Source organism: Nannobrachium achirus (genome assembly GCF_963921795.1).
Source record: "Nannobrachium achirus genome assembly, chromosome: 23".
NCBI lineage: Eukaryota > Metazoa > Chordata > Actinopteri > Myctophiformes > Myctophidae > Nannobrachium > Nannobrachium achirus.
The window spans coordinates 30,158,999-30,172,996 of NC_137830.1; the positions used below are offsets into that span (position 1 = coordinate 30,158,999).

Consider the following 13,998-nt stretch of genomic DNA (forward strand, 5'->3'; position numbering starts at 1 on the left):
TTCGGTTCGGGTTTCTTTGTGCGTTTTCCAGGTCGGTTCTGTTGTGCGTAACAATGAGGTATAGCATGGCACGCAGCACGTATATACCAGCAAGAGCCGCTGATACAAACGACCTACGGCCTGGTCGCGACTTAGGCCACGACTTGGAGGTCGTAGGTCCCGGTTCTGGAGGTTTTGCGCGATCTCGGTCGTAATTCAGCGACCTGGGAAGTCCGCGATCGAAACTCTACGCTTGCTAAGGGAAGGGACGCGAGTTTAGAAACTCTACGCTTGCTAAGGGAAGGAGCGCCGCGATCGAAACTCTACGCTTGCTAAGGGAAGGGACGCGAGTTTAGAAACTCTACGCTTGCTAAGGGAAGGAGCGCTCGTTTTCAACAGCGTCGGCAGGTTAGCTACTCAGTGTCGGCAGGTTAGGGTTAGGGTTAGGGTTAGGGTTAGGGTTAGGGTTAGAGTTGGGGTTAGGGTTAAGGTTAGGGTTAGAGTTAGAGTTGGGGTTAGGGTTAAGGATAGGTTTTGGTGCACCTTGCGCGGTCCAAGTGACTACAATGGAGCGCTTCCTACCTCCGGTTCAGACAATCACAAGCTTCAAAAGGTTGAATAGCGCTGCTGCTCTAGAATATTCTGCAAAAAGACCTTTTAAATACGACCGCGGACTTCCCAGGTCGCTGAACAACGGCCCGATCGCGCAACAACGGCCCGGGGACGACCGAGGTGGCGCAACCACGGCCGGGGGTCGCGAAACTAGACCGGCCGCGACCTAACAAGTATGTACCGCGAACTACGACCTCCAGAACCGGGACCTACGGCCTCCAGGTCGTGGCCTAGGTCGCGACCAGGCCGTAGGTCGTTCGTATCAGCGGCTGTCTCTCGTATATACACGCACACTACAGTACACACACACATACTGTACTACCAGGACAGTGTTCTATATCACAAACAGTGTGTGTTGTATTTAGGCTGTTTGTATTGGAACGTAATAGCAACAACACAGCAGCACAGTAGCAGCAGCTAGACGTTCAATGACACGCATACATTTTAAAATAAAATGTTACTTGAGCACTCAGCAACAACAAAATAAACCAAAGTATTGCCATGAAATTATATTAAATGTTAACCATGTTAAGACATTTTCAGTAAGACAAGTAGAAGAAGAAATTAAACATTTTCAAATAGCAATACGGTAAAGGACCCCTTATGATAAAAGCCCTCTCTTCCAGTGTCCGCGTGGTCCTAGTGCCGACCTCATTTGAGGCTTTTTTTCCTCCGCTTTCTTTCCTTCTTTTTTCCCTGTGGAATCTCACAGCGGCCCAAATGGTGGTTCGCGGACCACGTGGGACAAGTTCCCCCTGCCCCCCCCTGTTCCTACAGCCCTGATTTGAGAGGTCAGTGTACGCCTACAGTTCTACAGACATTTATATATATATAAAAAACTGATAAGGTCAGATGAGCTCTTTGGAGAAGTGTATGAATTCTCCCCAAGTGGGCGAACATGTGTGGCGTACACCAAGAGAATGGTAAACGCCTGAGAATGTCACAGTCACACACTACAACTGTCATATAATGGCCATCTGTAGCCCAATACATCTTCTGATTCTGACACACATTTTGTAAGTAAGATGTTTTGGAAAGGTCTCATTCCCATCATGCATCCAGTAATGTCTAACAACATTCTCACAGCACAAGGATGAGGTTACTTTAGGCATAAGCCAGCAGAAATGCTACAGAATAGCAATTTTGTAGCCACTCTACGAGAAGTTGCTTGTGCTATCTGTACTATTTAGATAGAATGTTGTTTAGACAGATTCTAGGTTTGATGTTTATCTGGTTACTTCGTAGCGCTTTTTCCCCTTGCACTCCACAGTGTTTACATGACCATTTACCCTGCTGTTTGACTAGGGTTCATGCCATCTGATCTTGCACTTTGCAAATCACTCTGAGTAAGAGCACAGCTAAATACCAAAATTGTAAATTGTTGTACTGTAATTGTTATGGTCTTCAGAAGAAAAGAGAACATACTGTACAGAGGGTCATAAATCATCATCCCCCAAGTTCCATAAACATTGCTCATTGGGCGTCTACCCTCTGCACCTTTACGTTGCATGTGTGTTCTTCTGCTAGTATCATTGGTGCAGTCACATGAACTTTTACAACACGGCTAATCCCATCTGATATGGACCATATGTGCAGGGACACCTGGCCTCCCTCAGGAGTAACAGGCATCTCTTACTGCAGTATACGCACTATTTAGAGGCTACCAGTAAGCTTGTTAACTAAATGGCTTACCTTTCGTTTAAAGAGTTGCCAGATGTTCACCTTTATTCCCACCCAGAAGTTTGTAATTACATCTAGCAGGCAGCTAAGGTCAATTATACGTTCTAGTGTACAGTTAGTGGTATTTCTGAAACTCTCCACATCTGTATTGTTACTTTGCTCTCAGGACCTACAGGGCCTTCTACCGTAACAAGATTCTATTAGTTTGTCTTAACAACTTTGTTCGCATTTGACATGTTTTTACACTCTCATTTTCAACTATTGTAGATCCGGAACAATTTCCTCCGCTTCCTGCCTAGCTCTCCCATGTGTGAACCCAGTGTGAAGGTTCTGATGCTGTTGTCTAGACAATAAAGTCCTTCATACAACCTGGGCCTCCTCTGACGAGACGTTGAGATCAAAGTAGAGACAGCTGCTCAGGGCTTGCTGTCCAGATCCAAATACGAAACTACAGTACAGACCTTATCCAGATCCTGCCGATTCTCTCTCTTCCTATGTCCGTCCGTCCGTCCGTCCGTCCGTCCGTCCGTCCGTCCGTCCGTCCGTCCGTCCGTCCGTCCGTCCGTCCGTCCGTCCGTCCGTCCGTCCGTCCGTCCGTCCGTCCGTCCGTCCGTCCGTCCGTCCGTCCGTCCGTCCGTCCGTCCGTCCGTCCGTCCGTCCGTCCGTCCGTCCGTCCGTCCGTCCGTCCGTCCGTCCGTCCGTCCGTCCGTCCGTCCGTCCGTCCGTCCGTCCGTCCGTCCGTCCGTCCGTCCGTCCGTCCGTCCGTCCGTCCGTCCGTCCGTCTGTCTGTCTGTCTGTCTGTCTGTCTGTCTGTCTGTCTGTCTGTCTGTCTGTCTGTCTGTCTGTCCGTCCGTCCGTCTGCCTGCCTGCCTGTCTACCTACCGGTCTATTTCTTTCTTCTTGTAGTCTCTCTTGTACTAAAATAATACAAAGCACATGTGGGGTTCATATGTCCCATCTCTGGCCCTGTTCCCTCTGCCCTCAGTGGGAAGTCCCCTTGAAAAAATGTGAGAGAGAGACAGAGACACACACACACACACACACACACACACACACACACACACACACACACACACACACACACACACACACACACACACACACACACACACACACACACACACACACACACACACACACACACACACACACACACACACACACACACACGTGAATGGTGTGCTACTCTTTATATAGTCCCCATCCTTTCCTTAATAGTCAGGCCTGCAAGCTTGCTCTGCTCTTAAATCGTAATCAAACCACAGCATGCATTCAAATGACCCATGGAAGGGTCACATCACCGTTACCCCTACTAGTGGTAGAGCAGGAGCACTTCCCACAAGTTCCCAGTCCTTGAGTCAATACTCCTATGAATGAATTACATTTGTATTTTTGTGTCATGCCACCAGGGTGGTCCATCCCACATCACCCAAAAGCAGAATTAAGTAAACAGGCCTTCCTGTCTGTATTACAAAATGGCATATTCACATACCACAAAGACATACTGTACATGCAAATTGAAAGTTGCTCAGTCAAAATAAGTAGGCCTACACAAGTTAAAAACAAATGTATTTGTTATACCAGTCGTTCTTACAACTGTATTGAAATATAGGGTTAGGGATATATTTCACAAAGAAATTCAAAAAAGAGTGAAAATAGCTCATTGTGCATTTTTTTTAGTTTGTGTCCCGGGGGTCAAAAGTCAAAAGTACAATATGTAAGGGATGATGGCTGGCTCCGCGGTGGTTGTCCATATATAACAGACCGACAGCCTGATAACTCGACATGTTGGTTACAGTGCAAGATTCACACAGTGCAGCCTGACTGCAGCAGGTGTTCTGAGCCTTTGATTAGGCAGTGGTCTGCTATAGAGCGGAGCGGTCTGTTATCCAGACATATCAGACCGCTGATTTCAGCGATTGACCAATCAAAATCAAGCATTCAAACAAGCCGGGTAATAAAGTACAATATGTCTCTTTGAAATATAGTGGTGTGAAAGTCATAAGCTTCCATTTGTTAATTTCGTCCAAGTATAGTACAGTACTTAAGTAAATGTACTTTATTACTGTTCATGATGTTGGGGTCACCATGACGTGTGATGGGTTAGCTAACATCCCGTTACAAAGCAAAAGGTTAAGTGCTGTCCATGTGACCTTTGACCCTCCCCATCCTCCTCCTCACCACCTGCACTTTAACCATCACTGTGTAGATGACTTCACAGACACAAAGGAAAGAGAGAGAGGAGGGGGGGTGGGGGGTTATGGGGGCTCTGGGCTGTTCAGAAAGCAGTCCATGCAACCTCTCCATAAAGGACATCCCAACTCACACACGCACTAACCCTCCCCCCCAACCAACCACACGTGCTCAATTCTCTCCGCTCGAACCAGTGCATGTCCAGGCCGGGTACAGCCCTGGGGAATCATATTAATGACAATACAAAGCTAATAAGACAAGCCCCTGCAGACTCGACCAGATACGAAAGCCACTGAAGTCTGTTCTTGGACTGCGGACAAAGCGGCAGGAACAAAGTGTTCGAAGAGTGGAGGACAAACGCTTCAACCTCGTCCAGAGCTCACCTGCCCGCAAGCAATCCACACACACAGGGTTTGAAAACACAGGTAACCTTTTTAAGTTTATATTTGTTTTTGTTGTGCATCATCAGTTTGAGTGAGGAGGGTGTCTCGATGGAAAGCCCATTGCTGGACAGAGGTGTGTCTTTTTTATTAGACTGTTTACATCTGGCTGGATTGCAAAGAAAAATGGTCCATTCTTTACCTTTGATCTGGTGAATGGTGCCAACTTAAATTCCATAACTTACATGCAATGCTGCCTTGGAGTGGCCTCATAAAATACATTTGGCATTGCTAGATGGGCACATATGGATGTTTGCCTCTTTTCTATTATAGATAACATTTTTCTTTAGCCATGTGGTGTATACATGTTAAAACCTTATACCAATATATTTTGTATGTTGTAATCTACACACATTTTAATAGTATATAGCCTAAGTATGTTTAAATGAAAATGTAAACAACTGAATGATTACAAATCTAATAATACTGCATTTATTAGCATTGCTACTTTGCTTCCAAATGGTGTGGTTTTGCCAGGTCTAGTCTAAAGCAATAGTCCAAACACGGTGACTTCCTCAGTGCTAATAACAGTAAGCTACAGTATGTCTCTTATGTTATGCCTCATCTTCCAAAAGCCTGAGTATATTTAACTGGATTGATGTGCAACTGATCCTGAAATGCAGGCAAATACAGACCGTGTGCAATTAACATAGCTGGCTGAGACACAAAGCCCCTGGCAGGAAATTAGTGTTATCATATTCCTCTGCATGTGTTTCTCTTTAGCGTGTCAGGTAGGTTGGAGCCAACATTTATTATTCTGTCATATTTCAAGCACTCTGAAGACCTGAGTCAACATTTTCTACAGTGGGAATATTGTATACTTTATCCTTGCCAAATACCAACAATAATTGAATTGTGACATAATGACAAAGACAATGTGAACTGTGCAGCATTCAACAAACAGATAGAAATGTATACAGTAGAGGAGAGTATGCCTCAAATCTTGTACTGTACGTGTGTATATTTCAAATAGCCTGTTGCTTAGATCAAGGATGGGTGTTGGGTTACTAATGTCCACGTGTTTCTGAAGAGAGACAGATGTTGAACAGTGACTTGGCAAGATATAGGGAAGGGAGGAACCTAAAGTGGGCATCCTTTTACCCCAAGATACTTTAAAGGGATATTTCACCCAAAAGATAACTTTTTTTCTATTGATTACTCACCCCATGAAGACTTGAATTCATGAATATTTTATGTTTTGTTTTTGTTGCATTCAGAAGCCCATGGAGACAAAGATAGCCTGATTTGTTCCCTATGGAGACACCAAGAGTCTTCTATTGGTTTAGGACAGAATCCTGCAACGGGCAGGGCCCCGCAGGTACCCGGGTACGGGGACAGGGACGGGCGGTGGGCGGCTAAACATTGGCGGGCGACATTTTATTGTGATAATCAGACAACTGTTTCTGCCTAAACAATGTCACTGGAGCGCACACAGTGAGCAGCTGGACAGAACCACGGCATGCATACAGCACTTTCCGCCTAAACGTCAAGTCACACTCACAGGAGCGGCTGCCGGCTGGAGCGCACACAGTCACAGACTCAGTGAGCAGCAGCGGCCTGCTGCTGGCAGGACACACACAACACACAGGCAAGCATAGCACCCATGTTCTCATCATAGCAAGGGTGGTTTAAAAGGATATGTAAAAGAATTAAGAGTGGCAGCCGACCTGACGTTTATGTAAATACTGTATTGTGTTGCAAACACTGAGGACGGCGTACAGGGACGATCAAGTGCGATGCCATTTGGAAGCATGCAAGGATGGCTGTAGGCTATTTACTTTGATGCATGTAATCACAGGTACGGGCGGTCGACGGGTTCATTTTTTGACAGGTGGGGCGGATCTGGTTTTGATTTTTATATAATCACATGTAGGGGGTCAGTCCACGGATCTGATTAATGACGGGCGGGGCGGGCGCGGGAAAATAGAAAAAAATATATTTTGGGGTGAACTATCCCTTTAAGAGAATCCAGACAGTTGAAGATCATACAATGCATTGTGCATACAGGGTTATTTCTGTTTCTCATTCTCATTCATAAACCCATAGGCTAATTGGGAAATAAGATAGGAGAAGACCACTTTATTCAGCATCAGCAGTACTCAGGAGATGGGTTGAAAAAAAAAAAAAGAAAAAAAAAATTGGTGACTCAGCGAACAAAGCTGCATTCCATCCATGTGTTTGCAACATCGATGGTTTGAATCCTAAGCCTGCAGTTGAAGCAAGCTGAATCATGTTTTACAAACAGAACTGCGGCTCAAAAAATGCCTTTTACCTCTGGGAGAAGGATCAAGGTTTTGGCATTTATGTTTAGAAGTCATCATGAAATGACATGGGCTTTGAGGATAGTGTGCAATAATGATAATTTAGATAAGAAAATTGCACCTGTGCGAAGTGAGCGGGCATGGTATCAAACACGACACACGTGCATATCTCCTTGTATGGTCCGTTCTGTCCGTGACGTCAGTTCTCTGTGTGTATGAGCATGGATGGAGATCTGTACCAATACACACAAAGTGAAATGTAGGAGCGGTTTGCACAGCTTAAAAAGGTCATAAACTTCAAGTATTGTCCTGAATATACTTTAACCACTTTGAACTATTGAATGACAGTCCTCTTATACCAGCTTGCACCTTGTGGACTAGCCTTTACTATTATTGCGACCGTAGGTCCCAAATTTACTATGAAAACCGCCACATCTTGTCCACCTATCTATCTCTGACCATACGTCACGCCTGACACTGTGGTTCCCCTGACACATCACTGTGATATCACAAGTGATATCACAGGTGACATCACCAACGTGTTACGTAAAAGTCCATAATATAGAATCCCTTTTATGCCCACATAAGGAGATCCCTGATGTCATCGATATACATCACTGGCCAGATGGCCGAGACCTATATCTGTGTGGTTGAATGGGATCTCCATGTATGGGCATAAAAGGGATTGTATGTTGTGATGTCATGGGAACCACTCTAACAGAATCCCTTTTATGCCCATATATGGAGATCCCTGATGTCATCAAAGCCCATATCTGACTAACAGGACTTCATATGGGAATGCCCATATACTGTATGGAGGAAGACAGCCCATATCTGTGTGGCTGGTTCAGACAGGGATCTCCATGTACTGTATGGGCATAAAAGGGATTTTATGTATGATGTCAGATGTGATGAATGTCATAGGATTTTCACACATAATGAGTTAGCAATTAGCATGTTTGGGGTCTCACAGCATATCTCCATAGATCTCCATATATGGGTACCAGGGGTCTCCATATATGACTAACTGGTCTGATATACATCACTGGCCAGATGGCCAAGACATGGCGCGACCTCGAGGTCGCTTGTCGCCCTGAGGCGTCTTACTAGTAATATCTCATAATTCATTAAAAAAAACTCCTGCTGACATCATCGGCTGTCTATTGACCAGCTTTACAAGCTGGTTAAAATAAATAAAAATACTTATTTTTACAATAGGGTTAAGTGGCTAAATGGGCCTGTACTGCATGTTTATACAGTGACGTTTATACTTCACACAGTTAAGGTATAACTTGGAGAGACAAGATTTTGTGAACAACCGCACATTGGCAAACATGCGGCTAGTCTAATGAGCTTGTCACTCACATCCGACCACAGCCAATCAGGTGGGATTATCCTGCGGCATTTGCCATCATCATCAACAGAAATTAAAAAGGTTGTTAACCAGCCAACCTGCTTTCACGTGAGAACCTTCACCTCTCTTTAAGAACAGTTAGTGTAGGTCAATCCACCCATGAAATCCTCTTAGATTGACTCTGACCTCAATGCACCGTTGTTGTGTGTGACAACAAAACATGACATGAGACTAGAACCAGACCTATATTTTGACATTAGCATCAGCAATTACTATAAGCCAATGTGTCCAGATTGTAACCACTCAACCTGCTGTCCCCCATTGTCATTCTTGGTGAACTGCTTTTTAAAAAAAGCAGCATAGTGTATCTACAAGCTAAAAACTGAAAGGATTGACGACTTATATATATCATTAAGTCAATGTTTAGGATAAAGAAAACCGAAAATTAAGGGTTTTCGACAAACATGGTTTCCACCCAACAGCAACGATTATTCCAACATGCACGACTGCAAAGAGCTGCTATGGAGAGCCACAGACGGAGCACGTGATGGCAGTGACGGATGAGTTGTCTGCAATTCTAAGTTAGCAAACAAAGTGCGGATTCTGCACAAGTAGGCCATGTCGCAAGCTCTAAGGAGGAGGCTTAGTGTGGTGTCCACCAGGGGATTATGACCCCTGATTAATGAGAACACCTGATTGGTCAAGACAAGCTTTGGTGTCACCATCACAGACAGGTTGGCATAAGCTGAATACAGGACCAGTAGCACAAATACAGGGGAAGACAGGTGTAGGTTCACACTGTGACACCGTTCTAACTGAGAGAGGACATAGACACAAGGAATCTTTCTTGGTTCAAGGTAGGTTGGTGTCTGGCAGGGAAATTGCTGAATGATAAGTTGACAACATGTTAATCTGGTTGGTGTTTGCAAGCAAGAACGCTGCATCCTAGTTAATTGTTTAATCTACAGTATGAGAATGTTGCAGTTTGCAGATATGAAGTTGCATCCAAATAGGTTGTAAGGTCTTGTCTTCCTTGTTGTATCTTTATCCTCCTCTAATGTCACAGGCCTGTACTGCTGCTGACATTTTTCATATACAGAGTTGGAAGATTATACAGTGAGCTGTGCCATGAAATTGCTAAGAACCAGCGGTGGAAAGTAACAAAGTAAATGTGCTCAATTTCTGTACTTGCTTGCAGATCGGCTATTTTCACTAGTTCTTAGACATTTGTTTTCTAATTTATGGAATTTCTTCGATTTTTATTTTATATATGAATTAAATTACTTTTTACTTTACTACTTGCTTTTTTCATGTAAATCTTAGCTTTTTTGAGAATATTTTGAAATAATAATAATTAAAGGAGCTATAGTCAACTTTTTCTTGAAAAACGGATGCTAAAATAAAAATAATGTTTCGAAAATATTTTATAAAAAAATAAGCTTCATACTGTATGTGTTTCTATTCAAAAAATGACCACAAAAAGCGTAAAATAATTATAAAATAATCATTTTGGCCATTGTCAGACCGACACTTTGTTTACATTCTAGTCTATAGACTAGGATGTAAACAAAGTGTCGGCCCTACAATGAAAAAGTTGACTATAGCTCCTTTAAAAACAAAATTAAAGGACCCATAAAAATGGGTCCTGACCCAGTGTTTGGGAAACAGTGACATACAGCATAATGACACGCCCAAAATAGGGACGCCAGGTTGAACGTTGTTAAAGCCGGGTCAGTGACCCCTGACCTTTGTGCAGTGAGATGCGAGGTGCTTCTGCAGCCACGTGCCGTGAAAACAGGTGCGCCTGACATGGTCTTTGATGTCAGCTCATCCATGGAAAGGGCTGTGATTCTCCTAAATGAGATCCAGACTAACACATGGAGTGTGCACCAAATATTTAAACCAGCAACAGATGGCAGCTGAGAAGAGTACAGAATGATGGGATGGATTGGCTGTGGCAGAGACAACACAGTTTAGTCTTACATCTCTCCTCCAATCAAGTTGTCCTTGTGCCTCTCGTGTGATCCTTGTTATATGGCCTTTGGTGATGGGTCGAAGGAATTATGAATGATACCCTTCTTCTATCTTTTCTTGTGACAAGTTGTGAGTCCTCTACTTTCCCAAACAGTGGCTCAGGACCTGTGGGCCACGGATACGTTTTTATGGGTCCCTTATTCTTTCCCCCTACAGTTTGTTTTTAATTATTTATTATTATTTCAAAATATTTTCCAAAAAGCTAAATTTTTCATGAATAAAAAAACGAATTCAAATCTTTTTTGTAAGTAATTTCATGAATAAATAAATAAAAAATCTACGAGATTCCATACATTTAAAAAAAAAACACTAAGAAGTAGTGAAAATAGCCAATCTACAAGCTCACAACGCAACGCAAGCTCTCTTTTGAGTCAAGCTAAAATGTTTGGGAACCATCATTCATTTGGGGTCTCATTTGAATGAGACTTAATACATAGGTTCGGTATAGCTTGAATAAGTCAGAGCTAATTTTGATGTGCATGTATCTAGTAAGTTACAGTATGATAATCATTTCCTGAAAAAAAATACCTTAAATCCTTCTCAACTGAAAACGAAGTGGATATGGGTCAAAGGTGTGTGTGTGTGTGTGTGTGTGTGTGTGTGTGTGTGTGTGTGTGTGTGTGTGTGTGTGTGTGTGTGTGTGTGTGCTTGCGCGCGTGCGTGCGTGCGTATGTGCGTGTGTGTATGTGTGTACAGTATGTGTGTCGGCATCCATGCATGAGTTTACGATTGTTTGATGATGTGGTTGGATACTGTGCGGTACTGAATGTGTTTGTACCTGTGTGTCTGTTTTGGTATAATCCTTGATTAAGTTAAGTGGACTTGCCCCCAGCATCCTGAGAGATGAGGCTTTTAGTCAGGTTGACGGTCAGATCACATGTCATTGTGTCTGTAACCCACGGCAGGTTCTTGGCTAATCAGTTGTAATGCAATTAAAGTTGACCCGGCTCCATATCCTGCCTTTAAGTGGTTTATCTCTTTGCCAAGGAGATGATGGATTATTCGGTAATGTTGCCACCTTAATTGACATTTGATATGAATTAATAATTACATGGCAGTGCACTACCACTACACACAAGACTACAGTTTTAATTTCGACTATTTCTGTGTGAATATTCTGAATAACAGTTGATACTACCTAAAAAGTGTACAATATGTAGTCTGTAACTATATTGTACTACATTTGCAACATTTCCTGGACTGTTTCTAGTTTAAAACCATGTCAATGGAAACAGGCACTCGTTCTCAGACACAGATGGAGGATAGGTCACGAGTTCCAGTGTGGTCTTAATTCCCCTAAGATCCCAGACCTGATCCCATCCTCTTTACCTAGGGTGTCCCATCCCATGACCTCCTCTGTCCCAAGGCCTACTCCTCCTGTGTGTGTGTGTACTGTGTATGCGCCGTATTGTATCTAATTGTCTGCTTCTCTCCATCTCTCCATCTTAGGTCAAGCAGTAAAATGGTACTTCTTCTGAGCCTGGTGTCTGTCTTATTGGTGATTGGTCCAACACTGGGCCAGGATATGCCATATGAGGACTACATGACCCAGATTCAGGCTTGCCCCCATGAGTGTCGCTGCCCCCCAAGCTTCCCTAATGCCGTCTACTGTGACAACAAAAACCTCAAGCGGATCCCCAACATCCCTCCACACACCTGGTATCTGTACCTGCAGAACAACCTCATCGATGTGGTGACAGAGGACGCCCTGCGCAATGCCACGCAGCTGCGCTGGCTGAACCTCAACCGCAATCAAATCACAAGCATTGAGGAGGGAGCCCTGAAGACCTTGTCTCATCTGGTGCATCTCTACATGGATGACAACCTCCTGACATCTGTGCCGTCTTCCATGCCGTCCGGTCTGGAACAGCTGCGACTCTCTCGCAACCGCATCTCCAAAGTCCCACCTGGTGTCTTCTCTGGAATGGACAGACTTAACCTTCTGGACCTTCAGGGGAACAAGCTGATGGACGACACGGTGACTGAGGCGAACATGAAGGGTCTAAACGGACTGGTGCAGCTTAATCTAGCCAAAAACCAGCTGAGCAGCATGCCCCTGGGTTTACCATCCACCATCACGCAGCTCTTCCTAGATGGCAACAACATTGAGAAGATCCCAGAAGAGTACTTTAAGGGCTTGCCTAAGATGGCGTTCCTCAGGCTCAACCGCAACAAGCTCGGAAACGAAGGGCTTCCCAGGAATGTGTTCAACGTCTCCAGCATGCTGGACTTGCAGCTGTCCCATAACCAGCTGACTGAAGTTCCCATCATTCCACCAGGGCTTGAACACCTGCACCTTGACCACAATAAGATCAAGAGTAAGTCTGTGTCTTATGATATGTCAAAGGCTGGAGAAACAACATTGGAACTATTCAACTGTTTGCTATTCACTCTAGATCATTTACTGTCAACCAAAGTTGAGCAAAGCGTTGTTTATGCTAGTAAAGGATGGATGAAAACATGTTTAAAGTGCCTTTCAGACGTACTCGTTTGTGCACGCGCTTGCGGGCGGCAAGACCTGGATTGCGGTCATCTTTGTGAAATACCGCCCAGCGTTTACTCACGGAGCGATTGTGTTTGTGTCTCCACCGCGGTGTGATCCCCGCTGATCCATGCGAGAAAGCCTGCGGCAACTGCGCCCTGTCTATAAGGGACTTAAGAGTTAACTTCAAAGTATCACGGAAAATATTTATTGGGGGTGGGGGGTGGTGGCAGGTCCATTTAAGATTTTAAAATAAATAAATTGTGTATTTTTGTTCTTCTCCAAACACAGGTGTGAATGGATCTGATATCTGCCCTGTGTCACCCGATGCGCTGGATGACTATGTCAACACCAACAGTGCTCCTCGACTGCGGTACCTCCGACTGGATGGCAATGAGATTAAGCCACCGATTCCAAGGGACGTCATTCTGTGCTTCCGTCTCCTCAGGTCTATCGTCATCTAAATCTCCCAGGATCTGATGACCCAGCTCAGGAATGGCAACATAACATGACAACATACGACTAAGATGACAGACGTTTAGCTTACAGTAGACAATGAAAGTAGATATTTTTACATCTGATTTCTAAGGGAATTTTAACAGAACATTCAAGGACCTTCATTGCCTGACAAACTAGATTCTTAAATTACATTGCTGTACCATCTGTTGACCACTAGTTGTGCCTTGTATTGGTATACACAACTGAATGTGATAGATAGTCTTTACTTTAGCATTACTGTGACTAAGATAGCAAACCGTAAGACAAAATATGTGTTTAAGACATATATTTACACAAATCCTCCTTATCCCTCATGTCTGGGGGGATGCTTGTGAGTGCTTAACCATTACTTAGGAACTATTGTTCCTAGAATAGATTTTTACCGTATTTTTGTAATTTTTATTGTAGACCTTTTTAAGGTTGTTCTCAAGGTTTGATGAGGATGTATTATGTAAGCAGCTCTTG

At 44.0% G+C, this 13,998-nt stretch overlaps 1 protein-coding gene across 1 annotated transcript; it reads left to right on the forward strand.

Moving 5' to 3' along the window:
- Positions 1 to 12,015: 12,015 nt before the first annotated feature.
- Positions 12,016 to 13,499, forward strand: kera (keratocan; the record flags this gene model as incomplete). Its single annotated transcript, XM_080754601.1, has 2 exons — positions 12,016 to 12,871; positions 13,327 to 13,499. 2 exons carry the CDS (start codon positions 12,016 to 12,018, stop codon positions 13,497 to 13,499), a joined length of 1,029 nt encoding a protein of 342 aa, XP_080610727.1.
- Between the last annotated feature and the right edge of the window lie 499 nt (positions 13,500 to 13,998).